This window comes from Lissotriton vulgaris, chromosome 9 (genome assembly GCF_964263255.1).
Source record: "Lissotriton vulgaris chromosome 9, aLisVul1.2, whole genome shotgun sequence".
Lineage (NCBI taxonomy): Eukaryota > Metazoa > Chordata > Amphibia > Caudata > Salamandridae > Lissotriton > Lissotriton vulgaris.
In genome coordinates, this window is record NC_141697.1 from 1,045,815,763 (window position 1) to 1,045,842,122 (window position 26,360).

General features: G+C 42.4%; 1 protein-coding gene across 1 annotated transcript in view; it reads left to right on the plus strand.

Moving 5' to 3' along the window:
* Positions 1-26,360, plus strand: part of PPARG (peroxisome proliferator activated receptor gamma) — a 219,712-nt gene that overhangs the window by 99,427 nt on the left and 93,925 nt on the right. The window contains exons 2-4 of the mRNA XM_086938962.1: positions 501-728; positions 11,591-11,760; positions 20,164-20,302. Coding sequence (XP_086795088.1) covers positions 509-728; positions 11,591-11,760; positions 20,164-20,302 — 529 coding nt within the window. The 5' untranslated portion in view covers positions 501-508. The remainder of the gene's footprint in view (positions 1-500; positions 729-11,590; positions 11,761-20,163; positions 20,303-26,360) is intronic.

Genomic DNA, 26,360 nt, shown 5'->3' on the forward strand with positions numbered 1-26,360 from the left:
TGTAGGGTTGGATTGGCAACCAGGCAGTGCCCAACAAGTTGGTCTTACAGGTCGGTGTGTTGGGTGGCTTTTTGGCTGTTTGTTGTCCTGATTTATGGTCTGCCATTGTCACTGTTAATTTCTCAAATAATAAAACAACATTGCCTGCAGCAAGCTCAAACCCATGCACACTTCCATACCTCGCCGATCCCGTATACAGTGTGTCTTTACGAGTTAAAAACTGGCACAATTGCAAGCATGGGCCACTTTTTATCTATCTATTCACTAGTGGGGGGGTCTATTTTATTTTGATGTCCGTTCCTATTTTCTGTGCCAGCCCGCCACTATTAATTGCTTTGCACGCTTCTTACAATTTCTGCAATGTTTTTTGATTAAATATACTGTTTTTGTAACCCTAATTTGCACAGCCTGAATTACCATGTGGTTTGGACATAACTGTTTGATATAATTGTACTTAAGCAATGGCCAGCTCTTCAGTTTTGTGTTTTGTTTCGCCTCAGGACAAAAAATGGTGGACATGGAGATGCCATTTTGGCCTACAAACTACGGAGTCAGCTCGGTGGACCTGGCGGCCATGAACGACCTCTCCCAGGGCTATGACATTAAGCCCTTCAACACGGTGGACTTTACCAGCATTTCGGGTGGACACTTTGAAGAGATTCCCTTATCGAGAATCGAGCAGGAAGAGTTCGACTTTAAATATGACTTGAAAATGCAAGAATGTCAAAGTATGTACATGTTTTTATCTCTCTATATCCATCCGCTATAGATAACCTGCTCCAGCACTGACCAATTCATTATTCAGTTTAGTGTGTAAGAGAAAACGCCCTGCTGGCAAATAAGCAGGTGCATTTTTTTGTTCGCTGAGTTAAATAAAATGTATTTACTTACAGAGATTCTGGTCACTAAGCATATGTGTGTTCTTCTACATTCAATCAGATTACTGCATGGGATTCTGAAGGAACGCATAAAGCTTTTCTGCACTAACCTGCAGTAGCTGCTGGCATCTTAGCAGCGTGGTGCGGCGGTGGAGTTAAAAATAAAAGTCAAAAAAGAAAGAAAGAAAATATATTTCAACTTACCTTCTTGGTGCGACGTCCTCCTCCTCCTCACTTGGTTCTTGTCCAGGCAGGCTACAGGAAACTACAGTAACCAATCCTGGTGCTGCTCTCATGCTGCATGAGAGCAGAGCCAGGATTGGAGGGAGCAGACTTTCTCACCGCTCTCGAGGGCACTGAAACCCTATGCTATCTCGCATGTCTAGCTGGCGGTAGCAAGGCGGCCAGCCAAAAAGATATGTCCACCAAAATGCCCTTCCTATCACTGCTTCCTTATACTGCCTGACTAGCGGCAGCAGAAATCAGAAAGCTCCCCCCCCAACCTGACGCTCGACTCCGCACTGGGTTTTGAAGAATAAAATGAATTGACTTTATTACCATTTTATTTTTTCTATCTCTGGGGGCTTATTTTAGTGGGGAGACTCTCATCCGCCTTAACGACGGAGCCGCCACTGCTATCCTAAACAGTTGACAGTAAAAAGTAGAAAGTAATTGGAGGCATTATGGCAACACCAGGATAAAATGAATCCATTCCATCTCTATAGAGGAAATAAAGCATCATACACGAGCTATAAGGCCAGTGAGCTCTCATAATGCATCTGAAATATAAAAACAGAGCACTGAAGACCATCTCATTACTGTTCAGGGCTCTTTCCTCCGGCCTACCGTTCTCTCAGTGCTCAAGGAGCAGGGACCTGGCAGCACTCTTGCAACACTTTAAAGCCCCATTGGATCAGACCTATGTGTACTTCAGTTTCTAAGCAACGTGTTGGAGCTCAACTCAATACCTTCATCAGTATTTGACACCAGACAAATTCCATTCGTTTTTTTTCTGTGCTCCACACTGTGCCTGGTGCATCTCACGTAACGAAGACTCAAAAGCCGTAGTATAATCAACAATTAGATCAGGTTTTATAAATAAGTTTCGTGATACAGTAGCGGTCGGGGTGGGAGTGCTGCTGGGCGGTGACGTGGGGTGGGGGAGGGGCAGGCTGGGGGGTAGTGAGCTACGCAATACGGCCAAATGCAGGCAAGTAAACATATAAATAAATAAAACGAATATCGTTGCCTGCACTGCATCGAATTTGGCGATGCAGTGCCTGCAACGAAATTAGTTTTTATTCATTAATATGTTTACTTACCTGTATTTGGCCGTATTCCATAATTTACTACCCCCCACCATGCCCCTCCCCCACCCCACGTCACCGCCCGGCAGCACTCCCACCACCGACCGCTACTGTTGTGATATGTTAGATTACATTTCTTTATTATTACCCTCATCCATTTGATCAAGTTCACTACTGTAATGTAACATTTAAGTATTCAATAAAACGAATTCTTCTGATGGCGTCCACATTTATAACAAGTAGACATGCACATCTGTTCACATTGACAGACTAGCGTGACAGAAATTCGAAGTTTGTCAGTTGATAATGGCTGTACCAAATGATACCCCGGCCTGAATCCTTGTTCCGGCCCTACCAGCAGAGCTCCAGCTCCGAATGCATTGACTGACACCAAAACCTAGGAGAAAATATACTGAAAGTCATTGCCTTTTGTCAGTAATCTTGCCTGCAAAACTCCACATCTGCCACCACAACATATGAGCAGCGGTGGCCGGCTAAGGTAGGCGCAGTGGGGCGGTTGGACAGGGCAGGGAAGGGGAAGTCAAAGGCCATGGAATAGATATTATTTATTTGATTATACTTATTTCGTTTTCTGTTTCCCTCTCCCACCCTGCCCCGCCTCACCGCTCTAACCTGTGCCGGCCGCCACTGCAATATGAGACAGATACATATGGTAAAGTACTCTCATCGTGGTTTCTCCATGAGATGCCTATGAATAGTGGTTGCATGGGCAGGGATACAGATGTTTGTATCTGGGTAGTATTTATCTTCTATCAGATGTTTTGAAAACAAATTAATAAATGTGGGAGGAGTTTCAGCAGTCGTTTTTGGCAGCACAACACTGTTCCCCCTTCTGAAGGTGCTGCAGGAAGACGGTTCCTGATCTGCAGCAGTACCCCATCAGATATCCACCCCTGGAAAGTCCTTTGCCATACTCCTGTCATATTGACTATCAACCTCCCAACCAAGTTCCTCCTGGGCCAGCCTATGTTCCAATCCCCAAAGGTAAGGTGTGGGGATCTAGATCCCACCCAAGCCCCGGCCCTGGCCCCTGCCTGCCAAGTAACATTCCTGGAAGGTTGCCACTGTTTTTCAGGCACAGGCGGTCATCTCCTTCAGGAACAAAACATTCTGCAGTTGGAATACCTCCCAGTTGTGTCAGCGGACGATCTTTTCAGTAACAAAGCGCGGCAAGGTTGGAAAACTTTGAATAGCTTCGCTGTTCTAAAGTTCTCAAATGTGTCAGATTTAATAGATGAAAGTAGAACTTTTGCCTTTCATTTAATGAACTACTTATAGTGAAGATGTTCAGGTTTTTGAATTTTGGTATCGAAACAATTTAAGTAAAATAAATATTTTGTTGTACAAAGCATTTTAAGCGAGCAATCTATGTGTTTTTGTAATTATATTTACAAAAGCCAATACATCTATGCTCTGTTTCCTCTGTTTTATATTTCACAATGGAAAAAGTCTAACTATCCTGCAGCAGTAGGGATAGTCCACCACAGGTCTTTTCTCACATCTAAATGTATGCTACCCTCAAAAAAGAGACTATATGTAAGAAATGCACCATAGTTAGGAGAAAGGTCCCGAAATGTCAATTTAAGGTGTAGGAAAATGTAATCGCCTTTCCTGACAACTTCACAGCACAAAATTGCATTTATCCAGTGGTTCTGCCTGCATATTATATATATGCAGATATGCTGAGTGTAATATTCAGTTTTTTGCAATTTCTGAGTGTGGAGAGGGGCTGAGCTCATAAGTGATAACCTTGAGTGAAGTGATAGCCTTCAGTGGATCACAATTCCCAGCTGTTTTGATTCCCTCAAAAATCATAATTAAGGGCATCATTACGATGTCGGTCGGAAAGCATTACAACTTCGGAATCGGTTCCTACTGAGTCTGGTTCAGCAAGTCCGACCAACCGATCACGATGTTTCCAAACACTGTTCGGTCAGACTCCCACTTACTTCAATGGGAGCCTGTGTTCCAACTGACAAAACAGGCTTCCATTGAAAAAAGGGGTGGTTGCAGAAAACCTTGCACCGTGTCACAGGCACACCATGGTGCATGCTTTTAATGAGGGATCACTTGGATACTCCCAAGGACCCCAACTGGAGGTCTCTGGGTCAAGTGGGGCCTGCTACGGGCCCCCAAAGTCACTTTCTGACGCCTGTTCCGTGGCGGACACACCGATTCGACAAGGCTGTCCGAATCAGACATCGTAATATGCCAGTCGGAAATGCGGTCCATAGTGCTGTATGATTCAGCCTAGACTAACTCAGAGTCTCTAAATGACAGTCAGAACTGAGTCGAAAAAAACAAACGGTTACCTTCCATCATAATCGGTCAGTCAGAAATGTTTCTGAGTTGGTCGGAAACATGGGTTCCGACACAGGTTAGAAAAATACGAATACCTTTCGGAGCCTTTCCAACCGACATTGTAATGAGGCCCAAAGTGTGTATTTCACTCTCAGCAGATCTGTGTGTATGGTTCAAACAATGCTGTCTTTTAAATTTCGAACGTATTAACAAAAAATATTTCATCTTAGCCCAAGCACAAGAGGTTAAAGTATCCCAGGGAAACAACATGTCATCAACTGTGAGTGTGAGCCTAGTTGGTTTCTTCTATGACAAGTGTTTGCAATATTGGATCTGTGAAGCAAGTAATAGTCATTTTTAAAATACTTAGGCTATGAAAGGATATTATTATTATTATTATTATTATTACATTTGTTTTGTAACGCGCGCAGCTACCCAAAAAGGGTTTCCCGGCATCTAGCACACAAATTGCTAGAAAAAGAGCAGTCAAGAACCATTTGCTACTAAAAGAGCAAAGTTTTAAGATTTCTTCGAAAGCTCCGATCAGACGGGTCATTCTTCAAGGACACCGGAAGAGAATTCCAGATTTTGGGGCCAAGACAAGAAAAGGAACGGCCTTCCATTCTTACAAGTTTAAATCTGTGAATCACAAAGTCTCCGTGGGCTGTAGAACGCAGGGGACGAGAAGGAAAGTAAGGATGGATGAGCTCTTGCGGGTACGCTGGTGCCACACCTTGTTTGATTTTAAAGATGTAACACCGGGTTTTAAATTTAATTCTTTGATCAATTCGAAGCCAGTGAACGTCACGTAAATACGGCGAGATGGAAGCCTGTCTAGGACCTTGACAAAGAAGTTCTAAACTACCTGTAGCTTTCTCAATACCGTTTGGCAGCTACCGAGATAGAGAACATTGGCGTAATCGAGGCGAGAGGTGATGAGTGCCTGGACTACCGTGCGTTGGGTTGAGGCAGGAAGCATCCAAATGATCTTACGAAGCCACCTCAAGATCGTAAAATAGATGGCAGCAACACTCGCCACCTGTTGTCTCATAGAGAGACTATCATCAATAATGATGCCCAGATTACGGACCTGGGTGAAAGGTAGGGGAAAGGAACCCATTGCCTGAGGCCAGTAGTTAGGGCCCCATAGGTCCTTATGATAGCCCAGGATAAGGACCTCGGTCTTATCCCCATTTAACTTAAAAAATTTAAGGCGCATCCACTCTGTCACTTGCAGTAGGCCGCACTGAAGGGCGGATGTCGTAGTGTCTTTAGTGGTGGAAAGCGAAAAGACAATCTGTGTATCATCAGCATACATATATAGGGAAGACCCGCCTCTTCCACGATCTTTGCCAGGGGTCTGACATAGATGTTGAAAAGCAGGGAGGCTTAAAATGGATCTCAGTGGGACTCCATATGCTGATACACAGATCTTAGATGATGCCTTAGCAGAAAAAAACTTGAAAAGTGTGACCATCAAGGAATGAAGCAAACCAGGATAAGGCAGTGTCGTCCAGCCGAAGAGACCTAAGGGTGTTAAGCAAGATGTTATGCGACACTGTGTCGAATGAGGCACTCAAATCTAATAGAATGAGTGCCGCTGTTTCCCCTTAATCTAAATGCTGGCGCAGTTTCTCAGTGACCCCAAGCAGAGCGGTTTCAGTAGAAAAGTTGGCTCTGAACCCAGATTGTGAATAATGAAGAAAGCCAACTTTGTTTATGTGTTGTGTCAGTTGAGTATTGATGTGTTTCTCCAAAATTTTGGAGAATGCCCGAAGCAGGGATATAGGTCTAAAATTAGATAGTATAGAAGGATCTGCTCCGGCCTTTTTCAATAAAGGGATGACCATGGCTCGCTTCCACTCGGGGTGTACCAAGGCCTACCGCATAGAGGCGTTAAGAAGATCTATAAGGACGCCTTCATATATGGCTGACAAAGGATGTTAATAGGCAAAGTATCAAGAGGAGACCCAGATTTAATACTGTTTAAGCAATTTTGGAAAGACGTCTCTTCAAATGGGTGCCAGGAAAAAATCTTGGCTATCTGGTCACAATTACTGTGATATTTAGGGTCAAATGAAGAAGCCATACTACACAAGGAAGGGGAAGGAGCAGAAAGTGACTTGCAAATGAGTTCAACCTTCTGGATAAAGAAGTCAGCAATGTTGTTACATTGATTATCATCGAGCATAGGAGGGAGAGGGATGGTATCAGAGCCTGCTAATTTCTTTACTACTGAAAATAGAGCCCAAGGACGATTAGATGCCTTAGTGATTGTATTAGCAACGTAAGAAATGCGTGCTTCTTTACACCCTGAATGATAACTTTTAAGAGCAGCTTTGTAAGCATCTTTACGAGTTAAAGAGTACAATCTCCTCTATCTTCTCTCTAGATCTTTACATTTGGACTTAATATTAATAACTTTAAGATTGTTTGTAAACCATGGGGCAGGGGGGTGATGAGTAAAGCTGCGTTTAGGTACAGGGGGTAGACAAATGTCAATGGCATTGGTTAGCCAGTCAGAGACAGCAGTATTTAATGAAAGCAAAGGTAAAGTGACATCAGGTATGCTAGTAGACAGAATAGTGTTAAAAGACTCCATATTCAACTTCCCCAAGATCACAGACTACCAGAGCTAGTAGGAGAGGCCACTACCTGAGATGTAAAAGGCGGCAGGTTGAATGGAAATATAAAATGGTCGGACCAGTCTAACTGAAGTGCAGGAGTACTACAGTCATAGCAAAGATTGAACAAAATTGGATCCAGAAGGTGTCCCGCCTTATGAGTAGGGCCCTGATTGCATAACCGTAAGCCGTAAGCTTAAAGCCTCCAGATCGGATAAGAAAGTACGGCAGATGTTATTCTGATTATCTTCGAGGTGAAGGTTCAGGTCACCTAGAATTGTAAAATTCGCTGCCTTTAAAATGAAGGGAGTGATAAGGTCAAGGAAAGGGGAGACCCAAGGGCCGGACTTCCCCGGAGGGCGATAAATTAAAATGCCAGACAAGGTCAGCTGAGGGGATACAGAGAGTTTAAACAAAGCCGCTTCACACTCTGTGATTGAAATAGCTTCAAATTTACAGAAATGAGTAGATTTAAATTATAGCAATCCCTCCCCCTTTGCCTGTGTCTTGATCTTTCCTGGCGATGACAAATCCAGGAGGAAGAGCAGTGGCAATGTCAGGGTCCGAACTGGCATGAAGCCATGTGTGCAAATATATATTCACAGTAGTGGTCATCACTGTGTAGTGATAGCGTTTCCATTGGAAAGAGTTTTTTATTTGCAAAAAAATGTAGCGCTGTTTGACTAATTTGCACAAAACGTTCCGAAACAAAGTACACACATCCAGCTCCTTCCTTGAAAGCTTCAGGGTGATCCTCCGAGGAAAGGGGATAAGCAAAGGAGGATCCTAGAATGCTGATTTCCAATGTTTATTCCCATAGCAAACTTCTGTAGCAGAAACAGAAAAAAAGCTGAACACCAAATTGGGCAAAACGTTAGAACACTACTCAGAAAATTTGCTTTTTGTGACTTGGTGTGCATCTGTTCAGCGGTTATTGGAAATTTTTTGTTTCAAGGCTGTTGATGCCCCGATATGCTCTGATTGGCCACTTTACAGGGAGCAAGTCAAAACTGTGTTTTCCTTGTTTGGATATGTTTTTCTAAAGTAAAAGTAATCAACAGAAAGGAGAGGCTTATTTTTTTCCAGGCTGTACATTATTACATGAAATGTAGAATTTCTGCATGTTTCTACACATTCTGAGATGAAGCATTTTTTTATCTGACTCACAATAAACTGATACTAATGTCTATGCGCCACAAATTACTTAAACGTGTTTTTGTTGTGTGTTTAAGTTTTTCCACTACACATTCACATTTTATTTTTCATGTCTTCAAATGTACTGTCTCTTTCATATGAAAGAGCAAGACACCAATGATGTATTTGGTTTGTGGGAAGGATCATGGTGTGACCATGGCTTATAAGAAATAACAAACCCCCTGTAATATCTTAAGAGAATATTGCAAGTCATCACAGAGTTCTGTGACCCTATAAAGAGACCTTGCCTTCCTGTCTATGGTCACAGATCTCAGTGACTTTAAATATCCTTATAATATGTTGCAGTGGGTACTTTAGTCATGAAGTCACAATATATATCTATACTAATATAATAAAGAGAGAGCCCAAACCTTTGAGGCGGGTAATATCAGGAACCACAGCACCAATCACAACACCCAAGACAGTGTTGGAAAGGGCAGTTGCAGCAGAAGAACATAGGCTATGCAGACGCTGCCATACACATTTAAAAGGTAAAAGAACAGTACCAGCAAAGTAGTCCCTTGTGGATGTATCTGCGTTGTGCTGTGGGCGTGTGCTGGGGGCGTGACAAATGCTGGGGGTGTGTGGTACATTCCGCCCTTCATGCCATGTCTCATATCGTGTGCTGTGGGCGTGTGCTGGGGGCGTGGGCGTGTCCAGGGTGCGGGATTACGGAAAAAAGCGAGCGTTGTGCCAAATATTTCATTGTTGTTTCTTCCCAGGTTCTGTACATTCCAGCTCCGGGTGTCCACCCTGCTCCCTTTAAATACCCCTGCACCCCAAAGTCATAACCCACCTTTACTCCTTAATATACTCCAACACCCTTAACCCTTTCGATGCTGATGACGAGCTCAGCTCGTCATGATGCACAGTTGAGCTGTGCTGATGACGAGCTGAGCTCGTCATAAATAAAGTAAAACAGCAATTTCCAGCACACAGCGGGAAAACGCCTAGCAGCCAAGGTGTTAAACACTAACCCATCACAACCCTATAAATATACCCTGTACCCCAAAACCCAAACCTATCCCTAAACCCTAAAAATACCCCTGTACCCCAAAACCCAAACCTAGCCCTGAACCCTATAAATACCCCTGTACCTCAAAACCCAAACCTACCCCTGAACCCTAAAAATACCCCTGTACCCCAAAACCCAAACCTAGCCCTGAACCCTAAAAATACCCCTGTACCCCAAACCCAAACCTAGCCCTGAACCCTAAAATACCCCTGTACCCCAAAACCCAAACCTACCCCTGAACCCTTAAAATACCCCTGTACCCCAAAACCCAAACCTAACCCTAAAAATACCCCTGTACCCCAAAACCCAAACCTAGCCCTGAACCATAAAAATAACCCTGTACCCCAAAACCCAAACCTACCCCTGAACCCTAAAATACCCCTGTACCCCAAAACTCAAACCTAGCCCTGAACCCTAAAAATACCCCTGTACCCCAAAACCCAAACCTAGCCCTGAACCCTTAAAATACCCCTGTACCCCAAAACCCAAACCTACCCCTGAACCCTAAAAATACCCCTATACACCAAAACCCAAACCTAGCCCTGAACCCTAAAAATACCCCTGTAGCCCAAAACCCATACCTATGCCTAAACCCTAAAACTACCCCTGTACCCCAAAACCCATACCTATCCCTAAACCCTAAAACTACCCCTGTTGCCCATAACCCAAAACTATATCTGAACCCTTAAAATACCCAAACACCCCAAAACATATACCTCAGTACCCCAAAACATATACCCCTATACCCATACTTACCTTATCCAAACATTAAAGAAACAACATGCTTTTACCATTCATGCATTTACAACGAATTTCGTTGTAAATGTATGCGTGATAAAAGCATATAAAATGTAATGCCATACGTTATAATGGCATTGCGGAGTCATGGTACTTTCGTAATAAAAGTATGCGGAGTGATGGTATGCGGAAAGAAAGTTGTTTAATAATGGGTGTTTACCCTCCCCTGGTAAGTACATTGGTGGCACAGTGGCCACATCTCCAGCAACATACTCATATTTTTTCACCACCGATTTGAAAAATGCACAGGTCTCTCTCATTGATGGCCAGCACCGACATACACTTTTAGACACACCTCCCGCCACAAGTTCTAGAATTGCGAACTTTAGAGCTGGGGAGCTACATTCGAATCTCGGCATCAGCTCAACATCCTGTGATTACAGGCAAATCGCTTTGTCTCCCCGTGCCTACCACAAATGAACGTGTTCTTCTGTAATGTAAATTGTGCTCATGCCATGTTGTCCAGATCGCGCTATATAATATTGCAAGGAAAAATAAAGTAGGGAAACTCGAGTCCACACACTACTGAACGTGCACTCTTAAGTGCATCAGCAGTGCACTGTGAATCGGAGCGTTTCACAGGCCTGTCACAGATAAGAAATGCTATCAAAACGAAATCCTACAAAACAATATACTACTGGCCGGCAGCAATTCATACCCAGACATCGTTGGGATGGGCTGCTAGTATATATATATATATATATATATATATATATATATATATATATATATATATATATATATATATATGAAGAACTGCTGGCAGGATCAGTCCATCACTGTATGGAGAGGCGTGTACACTGTTCTGTCGTCTCCAGTTTGGCCCCAGATGGGAAAGTGCGGCTGGAAGTAGGGGCACGCGAGGCAGCTTTCTTTCACCTGGCTGCACCAGTTGCCTGACTCGCTCTCAAAATTGGCCCTTCACTCACTGTGAATTATTTCAATCCAGGACACAAGTTTCACCCTCCCCGGCCCAACACCGTGCTGCATTGAGGGAAATGCAGTTTGTTCAACCGTAACTGCATGGGCGGAGATTGAGATCACGGGAGTCAGGTGCACTCACTTCATTGAAGTAAAGGTTGGACTATTTAAAGACAAACATGTAGTCTTATCAGCTACGAGAATTCCGGCATTTGAGAAAGGAAGAAGACTTCCGAAACGCGTCATGCCATAAAGATTATTAAAGCTTGCCTTACCGTGCTCCGCTGTGTCCCTCTCATCTTTCCGGCAAAGGAGAAGGTGTTTGTTTCATATATATATATATATGAAACAAACACCTTCTCCTTTGCCTATATATATTGAATTAAACCTATGAAAACAATAGGAGATATTTAAGACATTTATGCATTATCAGACAATTCTATAGTCTTCATATCTAACATGTTTAACACATTAATACTGTGACAAGGAGATGCACCATTCTCACATTCTAATCTCTTTTTCAATTAACAGATTCAATAAAATTGGAACCCCCATCTCCTCCTTACTATTCGGAACAAAATCATTCTTACAGTAAACTTCCTGAAGATGCCTCCAACTCCCTTATGGCGATAGAGTGCAGAGTGTGTGGGGACAAGGCGTCGGGGTTCCATTATGGAGTGCACGCCTGTGAAGGATGTAAGGTAAGCCACATATAGAGATATTGTTTGCTTGAAATGAAATGAAATGAAATGAAATGAAATGAAATGAATGAAATGAATGAAACGTATATGATTATGGGATTAATGAGCATTCACAAAGATTTTAATTAGGAGGTGTCCCAAACACGGAATGATAGTTTCAGGATTTGGGACAATGTACAGAAGAGTCATTGCCCTTCCTGGTACTTAAAGAACTCCCTCATTATGGAAAATGCTGTCCACCTCGGTGAAGGGTATTTTTCCTCCAGGGTAGAAATGTCCTGGTAGAAGATATGATTTGAAATTACACAGTAAACTTTTCTACTCAAGTGGATAGTAAAAAATTCTGAGTGAACCATTTTCCCAACCAACTCTCATATTTCACTTTGTATTAGTGTTGACCATTCTGTGAACCCTTCATACCCAACAACATTTATACCAGGAATAGACAGGTTGTATGTTGGTGGGGGGATGATCCTTGTGTCTTGTTCTCATCAGTGTCTGCCTGTTACAGTGCCTATGGCTAATGGTCTTGTTATCTGTGTCTTACTGGCCTAGACTATGAGATAGACTTACCATTGGTTTTTGTTGTTATTTATGTGAGGCAACGTGACTCAGAATATGGCAGTGATTTACAATCCATTACAAAAGGCTAGAAGCCTTCACAGATTTACACTACATTAGATGAGTATCTGTGCAAACCTTAGAATATCATGGCCAAACTGGGAACTATAAGTAGCCATGGAAAAATGATTAACCCACCCCAACTCCCTTTCTCCCTCTCTCTGTATTGCTCTTTCGATATATCAATTCGTTTTCAATTTCTCGCTCTCTTCTCCCTCTGCTTGCCCTCTGTTCATGCTCGCTTTTTCCTCTTCCACTCTCTTACGCCTTTCTCTCTTTCTCTCTCTCTCTTTCTCTTCTTATGCCCTGCAGAGCTGAATAGATTCGAAAAGGTACCAAAGGCAGCCCTAAGCCTTGGAAAACTGGCTTCCAATGGCGTACCCTCTGGGAAAGAGTCTGATGACATAATGGCTAGTTCAGCCCTGGTAATATATCCCTCTGTGTCTTTCTGCACTGTTGTCTCTATCGCATAGTTACTGTGTTTGTGTCTCCTTGCATCTGCATTCATGTTGTCCTGTCCCAGTCTTAATGTCACTATATCCTTTTGCTAGTGTCTCCCTCTTCCACTGTCATTGTCTCCTTCTCAGATGTAGATGGTATTTCAAGGCTACTAACTCTTGCCAGTTCTGTAGTCCTGGTTCCCTATCATCATTTCCATCTCTCCTTGTTAAAGGGACTCAATTTCTCTAGCCTGGTCACAAGTCACCCTGTTGTCAATTTCCACCATCCCAAATTCCAGGTCTCCCTGTGCCAGTGTCTGTGTCTCTCTGCTCCAGATTCCATCACCATGTCCCACTGATCTATTGCGCCTTGATGCCCATGGGCTAAGTTAGCGCTTTAAAAGTCGTACATTCATTCATTCATTTTGTATAGCAGTCACAGTGACCATGCTTCTTCACCCCAGGGTTAATTTTTTTCATATCTGAGTAGTCATGTCTTTTTTGTTCCAAAACCTAGATCTCCACCACCAAGAGTCTGCGTCTTCCAGCCACAGTGCCCTTTTCTTCCTTTCCCAATGTCTGTGTCACTATGTCCAAGTCTTTGTTTGTATAGGTTCATAGCTCCTTATACCAGTGACTGTGTCTCCATGTCCAAGAGCCATACCTGTCCTGGTGTCAATGACCCACTGTTTTGATCTTGTTCACACCCATTCTAGTGCATGTGCCTCTCTCTACAAGCGTCGTTTTCTCCCATTTATGGTGTCCATGACTTTAAGAGGTGGTGTCTAAGTCCCCTATCCCAAAAACAATGTCGCTTTGGCTTTAGGGTGTTGTAGACCTCGAAGAAGGTTGCATGCCCAGCGAAAACCACGACCAAGAGAGCCTAGATTAATACATTTTATTTAAGCTATTGGCATGCAAAACAATGTAGTCTCAGCAATGCCAATCAAGGCATCCCTAATGCCTCTTCACAATAATCCCTGGATTTATTGTACCCTACAGTCACATAGTTGCTAAAGGATTTAACATATGTGTTTTGTCAAACAAATGCTCATTTTTCTTCTTTATGTGTCAGTATCAGTCCATGTCATTGACCGGTGACCACTCTCATCATAGTACAAGCTGCACAATAAGTGAAGTGAGGGCAGTTCTGCTCCATAAGGCTGTAAGCCCCCCTTTCCCTATGTGTTAACCTGCTTACAGTGCGCAGTCTAATATCAATAGCACTGTCATAGATGATGTCATCAAGAATGTAATCAGTGATGTCAATGATTTGAATTAACATGTCATAATTAATGTCATATGTAAGGTCAGAGGCAGTGCATGACAGGGGTGATTGTTATTATTAGTTTACCTAATCAAAACTAGTGAATTTTAATGTTTTTAGGTGTTGTTTTGTCACCATAATTGATTTAGTGAATGTATCTGTATATGTGTGCAGGCGTTTATGTGTGTGTGTGTGTAAGATACCAAAAGAGGGCTCAGCTATGCATTTAGAATGGGTGTTGCCATTTAAGTACACACCAAAACGTCAACATTATTTGGTTTTAGTCACTCTTGTATTTTTACTACTAATATGTTAGGTAAACTACAGTTGGTATGGAGAATATTTGACAGGCCATGGCATTTCATACTGCCTAGAGCTTGTCTAGCAACAATTTAGAAATGCCAGAGGCTGTGACTTAGCATAGTTCGCCCTGGAGTTTAATACCGCCTCAAAAACCTTCGCTTTCAATTCAGGTAGTGTATGTTTTTGTTATATCCAGTCTAATGTGTTTTCATGGTCCACTGCACTGTGCTACATGTGCTTATCCAGATGAACACCTAGGCCTGAATTTACAAAGATTTCACACAACACAGTGCAACACAGCCAGTGCAGTTTCTGATCTGTGTTGCGTGAAAGGAAGGGTGCAAAAATGTATCACTTTTTCAAAGCATTGGCACAGTTCTGCTCTTTCGCTTCACTGGAACACTTAGGGCTGCCTAACACCCATACATGCATCCTTGCCATAGTGCAAGAATGCCTGAATTATGGTCAACATAGTTGTTTTTTGCTGGAAAGGACACCTTCCTGCAAAAAAATATATATATATTTGATTGGTTTTTTCCACTTTGGTTGTGTACTGCGGAAAGCAGCACTAATGCAAAGACTAAATTATGACGGAAAATAAAGAAATATCTCCTCCTTATGCCTGCATTAGTCAGGTGCACCATTTTGATGCAAAGCCATGTCTACAACTCTTTGTAAATATGGGTTTGAGTCAAATTCAATGGATGAATGCAGGGCAACACCCATGTACCACCCCTGGGATGCCTACCTACCACAAAGTACACAAAGTAACCCTATGCGCTGTGATGCGCTTGATTCTAATTTTTTATATAGCTACTCATATTGACATTTGCATAGCTTTGTAAACAAAATGGATTTTGTGTTGGGTCTGCGCCAAAAAAGGGCTGCAATACCGATGCAAAACCTTTGTAAATCTGAGCTCTACATTATTGATTTTTATGAGCTGGGGGCACGAGTCCTTCGGACAGCAATCCTTTAACTTAGCTTTGGTCTCCAAAGAACATGTCCCATTCATTAGATATTTGTTAGCAGCACCAGCCAGGAACTGAATTCCACATCACCCCATAATGTGGAGTAGAGTTTGCATACAGACATAACTCAGTATGAAGAGAGTTGAGGAGAGAGTAGCCTTCCAGCTACTCACTCACGCCTACAAATCCCTCCACAACACCGAGCCCCAATACCTCAACAAAAGATTCTCCTTCCATGCTCCCAAAAGAAACCTCCGCTCCGCCAACCTCACCCTCACCGAAACCCCGAGCATACACAGAGCCAGAACTGACGGAAGAGCCTATGCCTACATCACAGCAAAGACCTGGACCAAACTCCCGCTCAATATCAGACGTTCCGCCACTCAGCACACCTTCAGTTCCCCCCTTTCAGCGTCTTGAGACCGTCACGGGTGAGTAGCGCGCTTCACAAATCCCTGATTGATTAATTGATTGATTGATTGATACAGATTCTGATTTTCCTCTCAAGGTAAACCATTTTCAATGAATTAAAAGCCCCCTTTAGCCCCTGAAATGATGAGATTCTTTGGGGAACGCTCACTCCGATTTGGCACTAATAATCCAGCATGTTCTGCTACTTAAGTGTGGAAAATGATTATGACAATCCATTGGGAATTCTAGTGAATACTGACTGAGTTACAACTTATCAGTTGTTTACCACATTCCCTCTGGACACCTATCATCTGAGACCATCAGTTTCCCACTCCAAAAACTGTACTGACAATCAGGCACAATTTGTGAGATATAAGATATTTTTCAAACTTTACCTTTTTGTGATCATAAGTTACACTTATGATCTCAAAATATGTTGTGCACTGTGCCACAATTAAGTGCATTCTGGACTGGTGAACAAACTGCTAATATTTAACAACTGGCAAATAAATATATGTTCTATTCCTTTTATACTCAAAAGGGTCATATCTGCTTAAATCAACCATTGTGTGTTCTGCTTTCTTATCTTTCCTAAATCAAGTTACTCTAAACATCTTTCATGCAGAGCTGGAATCTGTAACTCTTTATAACCCCAAAAAGTCACTTTACTTCCAACAACTGGAAACATTTTGTGTTTAAGAAAAAATATTTCATCCTTTGGCCCTTTAAATGCTTTATGGTTACCATACCCACTCACTGTTCTCCATTTCCGGGAAGGGGCTGCAATAAAAGAAAACACATAAATAACGACAACTTTCTTTTTGTACAGTAGAATATTTGGACATACCGAGCCATGTCCAAGGGCTGTAAAGAAAAGATGATACTATTGTAAAAATGTTATGATATTCACTTCGGCAACATGCCAGGCTGGCGGTTTCGAATGTGTAGCCTTCAGATCCCAGCGGGTGTCAGTAGTGAGTGTTAAATCAGACCGCCATTTTGCTTGTATACTGTACCACCTTTCAAGCTAAAACACCATACTTTCATTTAACACCAAGAAGCTCCTCTTTGTTTCCCATGAAAAGGCACTAGCCGTACATTATTATTCAAAAACTCATGATACCAAGGGCAGATTCATCAAATAGGGGCATTTAGGGGAAGATTCCACTAATGAACATCGACCCCCCAGAATATTTATGATGCAAAAAATATTGAGGACAGAATAAAGAGGGACAAAATATCAAAAGGTAGGTGCATATAAAGAAGCATAGACATACTATTCCTAACTCCACCTCTACATACCTTGAATATATATGTATGGTGTAGGAACATATATATGTGGAGTTAGATACAGAATTTCTAGACTTACTTGTCGATATTTTTTTTCCAATATTTTGTCTGTGATGTTGTGTCCCATCAATATTCTGAGTTTGATAATCGGGGTGCACACCCTACGGAAAGTAATTACTAAAAATATGTTACTTGTTGCAACTCCATGCAACTTAAACTAAATTAACTAAGGCGACTAACAAGCAAAAATGGCTTAGCGTTTGCTAGTTTGGTTCGTTTAGTAGGTGTTGATATGTGCTTATCTGGAGTCACTGGGGAACAGCATCACATTTTCTATATATATTATATATATTTGGCTAAAGGTTAAGTTATAGTATACACTGGTCGCCGCTCTGTGTTGCATGGCCTCTTTGTAAATTTGGAGGCCTAGGGGTATGTGATGTTACTACCTTCGAAGATTTATATATTGCGGCTTATCACCAGTGAGGATATTCAGGGACTGTCCATGGGCACAGGAAGATTAAGTGATTTGCCCAAAATCACAGAATGTTGACCCGATGCTGAGACTCGAACCTGAATCCACAACTCCCGACTTGGCAGCTCTGACCCCTACACCACATCTGCTCCCGAGCTACAGTGACTCCTATGATTTGTTGCAAGGGGCTGGGACTGGTTCATGGAAAACTACATTAAATAAAATTAAAAAGTACAAACCTCTCCCGTTCCTGCACACACAACTGCCGTATAGGTTTGAACAGCAGAAACAACCCAACTTCTTGTTTTGAGTTTTCAATCCAATACCGAGTGCAGTTTAATGGTCTCAAGGCATGGGAAAAGTTTCCCACCTACTCCTCCTTCTCAAGCCTGAAAACCTTAAGGGGACTCAGTAAAACAATTAAATATTGAAATAATGTCCTTTCTTTCTGATTGATTTTCTGAATTTCTTTTTATCTTTTACTCAAGAGAGGGTGCGCCATTCCAAGATCAGCTCTAGATTTGAGGACACTGTCCAAGTTCTGTCTGATTTTTCTTGTTACTCTTTTTTGTTCTATTTTATAAGGTGATGTTTAAAACCCACACATTGATATCACATTGTGAAATGTACCTCACTCCATAAAAAACTATAGAAAACCTCTAATCAAAGAAATAAGATGCAGAAAGGGATAAATTGTTTCCAGAAACAACGCAAGTTCAAACAGGAACATTGTTAATGATCCAGGAACAGGATTGCAGTGAAAGAAAAATTAAGCGTTTTTACTTAAAAACTACCTTTAAAAAAGTGTAATCACATATCCTGTGACTTGGACCTCTGCGTTATTTGTATCCTATAAACTTGATAAAAGTTGGATGTGAAAGTATGTTTTCAATGTTCACTTTTGAATTGCAATGTAGGCCCACATTTCTTAACACTTGTATTGTTGTAATGGGATTTGCTTGGAAAGTAGCCCTAAATAACACAAAGTGTGTTCTACTTTGTATTAATGGGCTTTTCATTGGTGGTACGCGCATTCTTATGCAGCCACCCAGGCATTTGACACAACTCTCTCTTTACTAACATTGATAGGGATTTGCACAAAAAAGTATGCCTCCTCGAGGAAGGCATAAGGGTGGCAAAAAGTTTTGTTTTCTCCAAATGTTTTCAAATTTGCACGTTTGCTGTACTGTTAGACACACATACAAAACTTTCAACTAGTACTAGGAATAGTATTTTGCACTGCAGAGATACCCATCAAGTATAAAACCTATGCTAGACATCACACACACACCCTTGCAAGGATGTGTCTGGAGCAAGGCAGCCAAAACTGTGACAGTACAGGAGGAAAGAGGAACTGTGTCAGAACCAACTAGATAAGCGGCTGTACTGCTCCCTCCCTATGATGAAATGCAAAGCATTGGGGCTTCACTGTGTTGTGTGACTTATATGTAAATTTGCCTCTTGAGGTTCTATTATGAGTCTGGCAGTTTGAGGACCGCCAGACTTGTGGTGGCACAGCGGTGGCAGATGCAGCCACTGCTGCACGGGCAGTCCGACTCCGACATTAAGAGTTGGGCCGTCGGACAGCCATGGACCGCCGGCTTCACCATGGGACCGCCACTCCCTGACATTGGAGCGGCAGTCAGAGGCCACAAAAATGCTTGGTGGGACTACCGTGATCCCACCAAGCATATTACAAGTTTCCTATCCTTCAGGGTTTAGATGGAGGTCTCCCTCCACGTAAACCTTGGGGGAGAGGAAGCCCCCGTGCCACAACTGCATGTGGATGCTCACAGGGAGCATAACATGTGACTCCCCATGTCCATGCATATAGGTTCCTGCAGAGCATGGACTTTCGAGTACATGCCACGCAGGCACCTTGCAGTGTAGTCCATTGTGGTGCCACCATTAAAAGAGGCACCGGGACGGCAATGCTGCCCGCGAGCCAGACCACTGAAAAGTTGTAATCTGGAAGGTGGGAGGAGGTGACCTTTGGCGGAGCAGTGGCGCTGCGGTTTGCACTGCCATGCCACCACTCCACCAAAATTTGCAATCCGGCCCTTAGTGTTTTTACCTGATACGTGTCCATTTTTTGCACCTTCCATGGGTCCTAGAGTAGGCACCTGCCTCTTACTTCCTGGTCTGGCGCATACCCCCCTCTGTATTCGCCACTATCAAAAAAACATCCTTCCGTCACCTTTGGTCAGTGCAAAGTGTTTAGTGGCAGTGGTTGGGCCTGACACAGTGGGGGTGATCATGTTTGGTAGACTGGTGTGCTCTCGAACCCTGGCTGGACCTTATTACTTTAATTATTCAGGTTATTCTCCCAACCCCTTACCCCTTGCCCTCCTTCCCCGGTGTGGCTGCAACAGCCATTACTGACTTGATCACCATTTATTTTTAATACTTCACTTATGCATGGATTAGTAACCTGTTTAATAAATTGTTACATCTTTTTTCTAATATGAGTGGTCTACTAATAAAAAGTGCACTCTGATTTAATGCAGCTTGCTCGAGGACATGGTGCTACATGGAAATAGACAAATAATGACGCCTAGAAGTAGGAGTCTGTGTGCTTTGCACTTCCTGTTTGTTTTCTTTTTCAAATGTAACTTTGTCTTTTAGGGCTTCTTCCGGCGGACAATTAGATTAAAGCTCATTTACGACCGGTGCGATCTGAACTGCAGAATACACAAGAAAAGCAGAAACAAATGCCAGTACTGCCGGTTCCAGAAGTGCCTCTCTGTTGGCATGTCACATAATGGTGAGTACACAGGGAGACCCGCAACCTGTGACAGGGGAAATCAACCACAGAATGGGGCCTTCCTTCTACTGCTTTTATTCACCCCTAAAATCACACTCTGGCCAGGGTCAGACGGGATAAAAAATAGGGCCAGGCAACAAAATAAAAGTGCAAAATAAAATTGGCTCCTTATGACGAATCAGATAGTTGAAAAAAAGTGGTAATACCAAGGAAATCAACATTTGGCTATAAAGCCGTCCCACATTTGCTGAATAAACAGCCCATACACTGATCTGTCAGACCAGCCCATCGGGCATTACCTCATTACCTATAGACCAGCCCAACCCTGGCTCCGGGTTTGACATGTCGGCGCAGTAGTTATTTTAAAAATATATATTTTGATGCAATCATGTGTCACAAATGTAAAAAAAACTAAACAGAAAAATAGAAATCATGGCTTCCTACGTTTTGCAGCCATATGCCTGCAATACTAGTTCTCAATTACAAATAAAAAATTGCATATCATTTTAATATATCAGCACAGGTGTTTCTCAGAAGGCAGGGGTATCTAGAATAGGAATAGAAACCGTGTTTGGTTTTAATGCATATCATAGGAAAACATGATGCTTCTTGGAGTAAAGAAAAAATACTATTGGCTTTGATTTACTGTAAGCTGAAAACAGTTTAGACACACAAAGATGAATAAAGCATATCAAAAAGGTCAACAAAGAAAAAACCGCTGATACTTTTATTGGCAAACCATCCCTGGCACTGAACTGTACTTCTTTTTATGTGACTGTGCACATGTGAACAGGCAAAATGCAGTTACTAATAGTGCAAGACAACCAATAGCTAAAGTGTGCTGACCCATTACCCCATGATGTATGCTGTTTTTGGAGAAAGAAAACCGCTAATGTAAAGACCACACTTAGCGACAACAACCTCAATCATGAAAAATTCTTACACATTTGAGTTTCTCACTCTATTAGTGATTTTAACACTTAGCATTTTAGAATGAATTTTCAATAGCACATATAACATCAGTTTTACTCATTGTTACATGTTTTATGGAATTAGTATATGTAAGGCTATTGTGATGGTTTTATTAACTTAGAACAATAAACACTAATTGATTAATCGAGTTTCTAGAATATTGAAGTGCAGAACTATAGGTCGGCAAACCAGGACAGCATCTCTTTGAGCGAGAACATCCTAACCCCATTTATATTGTTACTAGCTTAACCGGCGCGCGTTGCTGGGATCTCAGAAGTAAGGAAATTAAAGGAAACTCGTTATGATAACATTCAATTTACATTGTGTCATTTTTATTGAAACGTATTCATTTTAATATGGAAAACATTTGAAAGTGTGGCTTGAGCAGTGCGTACTCGATCGGCTTCCAATCTTGATTGTCGTTGCTCTCCTGTTTCATTCGAGTGGGCTTGAGCAGTGCGTAATTGATCGGTTTCCAATCTTAATTCTCGTTGCTCTCCTGTTTCATTTGAGCGGGCTTGAGCAGTGCGTAATCGATCTATTTCCAATCTTGATTCTCGTTGCTCGTTCGTTTAAGAAGAACGGGCTTGAGCAGAGCGCACGCGATCGGCTTCCAATCTTGATTATCGTTGCTCGTTCGTTTGAGAACAAAGTGCTTGAGCAGTTTGTGTTGAAACAGCTTCAAATCTTGCTTCCCGTTGCTCGTCTGTTTCTGAAGCTTGTAGTGCCTCTTTCTTTCGTGCTTCAGATGTAGATCGACCAATCGTTTTCCGTTTGGGGGGCATAACTGTCGACGATGCTCGCAAATTCGCTGACAATTTCAGTATTCAAAAGATTATGAGGGCCCAGGGGGGCCGTTATTTAAAAAAAAATGTATGCCAGAAACCTTCGCTGGAGTGTACTCAACAACTTCCCAAAGTTTCATGGCGAACAGATGAATGGTGTAGTAATGCATAAAGGACAAACAGACAGACAGACATACATTAGTTTTTATATATATAGATTGACAATTCCCAAAAAGAACAACTCCCCCTTCATCTGATATCTTTTTGTACACTGTACAGGTACTACAGGCCTAAAACACACCTCAATGGTATCCAGAAGGACAGAGACAATATTTTGTTGGGACACCCCCATTACACAGATAGCTTTACATCAACTCTCCTAAGGTTACCAAATAGCGTCATGTGTTTGGGAGCACATTGCAGTCCTTGGTTTTCCTTTTTCAAATCACAGTTAACAGGTGTTTTAGTCCAATTAGCTTTCTTGAAGTTAACTAATGATACAACTCCCAGAATGCAATAGATGCTTTAAATAAAAGACCACGCATGGAAAATGGTGTCCTTGAGGACATGGAATAATCTGGTAATCTTAACTGACATCTATTTGGACGTGAACCCCAGTAGCGGCTCGTACAGGAAACATTGGTGAGGCGAGGCAGGAGCAGTGCGGGGTCAGCAATGCGGCAAACACAAAGTCAGTAGTTTTATTTATTTATTTATTATTACTTATCCCGTCGTCTGTCGAATTTTACCACCCTTCACCCTGCCCCGCCGCCACCCCACCCAGCCTCACCGCCCTACCGCTCTTACCTGTGAGATCCGCCACTGATGACCCCTAAATCAAGTTTGGCCATTGGTCAACTTGCCATTACCTCGATGTACATAAATTACTCCAACTGGAGGTATAATAATAAATACGCTCAGTTCAAGCAAAGGCAAGTGGAGATAATGGCCAGTTCTCCAAAGGCGATTAAGGCTGTGACATGAACAATTTTTGGAGAAATTTGAAAATATTGCATATGAAATTTGCGTCTTTTGCTTTGCAAACTACGCTGAAAGTGCGCAGTCAATAATTAGTTTGCAAGGCTGCTTGCACATGCTCGGAGCGAAGAAGGTTAACAAATAGGCAAACTCCCTTGGCACAGGGCCCACCCTCTGCACGCATCTTTCCATCTTTGCCAGGGTCACTCTGGGAGCAGTCTGTTCTGCCAAGGCACTGCTTTCCTCGCATGCAGTCAGCTCATATTGCAATATAACACTTCCCAAGGTTCTTTTACGGGGCTATTCATTCACTGATTTGATAGCATGCCCCTGCTTGCAAACAACTTTACAACTCTAGTGTCGATGGCACAATAAAATAGGCACATTCATGTTATATACGGTATCAAGCTATAAAGCTAACAGCTTGCTTCCTCTAAATAAATTGCCCTGTTTACAAGCTGCAAACGTAAAGATATCACCGCATCCTTTTCTTCATATGCATATTGCCTAATGGTTTAGGATTTTATTTTTCCCTGCCAAGTTCCTGATTTTCATCCTTTGAAAAGGCTGCAAATTTTCAATTTAAATTTGCCAAGTTAATTCCCCTGCAATTAAATGTAATTTTTATCGCATGTCGAAATCTTTTTTCACTCAAATTGAGCCCAGGAATGCTGGAAAATGTATGCGAAGTATTACTCTGAAAGTTTACCTTATGCAGAACCTTTCATTGCACAATGTTGCTGCACTGGAAAATCGCACTGATGCCGATCCCAGCTGTCCCAGTGATCCGGTTTGACCCTGATCCCGTTTTTGTCTGAAGAAGGATTCTAACCATCCCTGTATTTCCAGGCACATTTGCACATGCAAAAGGCAGGTGGAAATATGCCAGGAAATCCATCCTGAATCTGGGAAAAACATACTAAAATGGTGCAATTTGTTAGTCCCCATTCTAGCTGTTAGAACTTGGAATTCCCCAGCAGAGGTTTGGTAATACCACACCTTATAAGCAATACCATGTGCAGTTTTACCATGCCTCATCACTACCCTGTCTATGAACAGCCTCTTACAACTGTCTTTGTCTACAGAGAACCGTTTGTATGGTGATAAATAAGGTTATGTGTTATTTTTAATTTTAGTATAGGGGCATATGTATCAAACCATTTTTAGTCGAAAGCGCTGCGATTCGCAAATAAACAGCGTTTGCGACTAAAAATTCGCAAAATGGTATGTATGATGCAAATCGCCTAGCAAAATTAAGGAATCGCAAAATTTGCCATTCCTTAATTTTGCGTAAGCATTTAAAGAATCCCAAATTGCGATTCCTTAAATGCTATGCATCAAGCATTAATTTTTTGCGATTTCTCATTAAGAAATCGCAAATTACCACCAACTTGAAGTTGGTGGTAATTTGCGATTTCTTTCACAAATGCACTTTTTTGCATTTGTGAAGGTGCCATGTGGCACACATACATGCCCTTAGGGCATGTTTGTGCGCCATATGCGCACACATGTGAATTTCAGGGGTGCAGCAGGGTGTCCTTATGACACCCTTGCACCCTTGAAATTATTCTCAATTTGCGATTCTCAAATTGCGAATCACAAATTGAGAATAACTTCCCATTCATTCCTTTGGGCCTCCTGGCCAATAGAAATTAATGGGAAAGTATTCCTTAATTGCAATTCGCAATTTGCTAATCGCAATTAAGGAATTTTAAGAAATTGCAAAAAAATGTGATTTTCTACATACATCCCTATTTACAAATCTCTAATAGCGATTTCTAAAAAATCGCTATTTTAGATTCGCAAATCAGGATGTTGATACATCTGCCCCATAGTGCTTACCAGGCCTGTTGAGGCCTTGTAGCACTTTGTGGATGGTTAGCAAGCTAATCCGCTGAGCCCAGAGTTAGGCTTCAATGTTAGTTGTAAGGGAATTATCTGGTAACCCTAGACGAGAGATGGCACAGGAAAAGAGAATAGGGAAAAATGTGTCAATATTTTTTTTCTTTGGGAATCTTATATAGCGTAAACTCGACTGGAAGGTATCAGAGTTCGTTACATTACATTACACTACACAAGGAAGACCACATTCACTTTGTTAGTCACGGGGAGATTTATTTATTTATTTAATGAGTTTTATATAGCTCTGGCTAGACCCATAGGTACCAGAGCGCTTTATATTAGGTTACACCACACTGAGTTGAAAGTTACAAGTTTAAATAAGTTACATAATGATTACATAGAAATGACAAGAGTACAGTGAAGGTACAGTAAAATAAAAGACAGTTGCACGGAAATTAACAGGGGAAGTGGGAAAACCAAAAAGGGGGAGAGAAGGTAGAGGGGGAGAAAAGTAGTGTTATGAGAAAGGGTGCGGGGATACGAGGGGATGGAGAAAAGGTAAATCAGAAAGAGGGAGAAACGTTTGAGAATAGTCAAGGGGGGAACGAGGGAAAAGGGTAAAGGACAAAGGTTCAACAAGATGGCGGGTCTGGGCCCGGAGGAATCGGAGGAGAACAGCAACACAATGGCGGGAAGGGCAAAAGATAAAAAGTCAAAAAGTCCATCTAAGTGACCCAGGGAGCGTGAATTAAAGTGCAAAAAAAGAAGTCAAGGGGGGTACATAGTTCAAAGATAAAAGCGGGGAGGAAGGGAGAGCAGGCATGCAGGCTCGGGTCCACTGGGGCAACGGTGTACACAATCTGCTGGTCGTGGCTCCCACGCCACCATACCTGGAAATAAAAGATTAAGTGATTTGCCCAGAATTACAGGATGTTGAGCGTCCCAGACTCCCAGCCGAGACTCTAACCCGGTTCCCCGGCCTCGAGGTCGCCTGTGTGTAGACCCCCACCCCTAGCGGAATTTAGCCAGATCCACTGCTCCACGCACGGATAAAAAGGTCAAAGCCAAAAAAGCACAGTTGCTTTGAGAAGTAGCAATGCGAGTTGCTGGGGAATTAATGTATTTAACTTGATGCTGACTTCATCAAGGTGGATGCACTGACCGGAGCCCTGCAAGGATGTTTATGTGCTGCACGCACCTGCAGGTTTCTCCGGGCATTCTAGCTGGCCATCCGGTGCCACAGCCGCACAGGTGCAGACAGGTGCCATACAGAAGCTCCCCTGAAGGAAAAGTTGTTTTGAAAAGCCCTGTCAGAAGCTGGCTATTGCAATTAACGTAATGTAATTACTATTAATTTAATGCCACTGCCCTCCCCCTGGTAGTGCCGCATCGCACAAGACTTCATCGTCCTGTGCTTGAAAAGAGAAAGCTGCCGCTGGGGTTCTGGCAGCAACCGGACTCCAGGGCAGCCACTGCAGTGC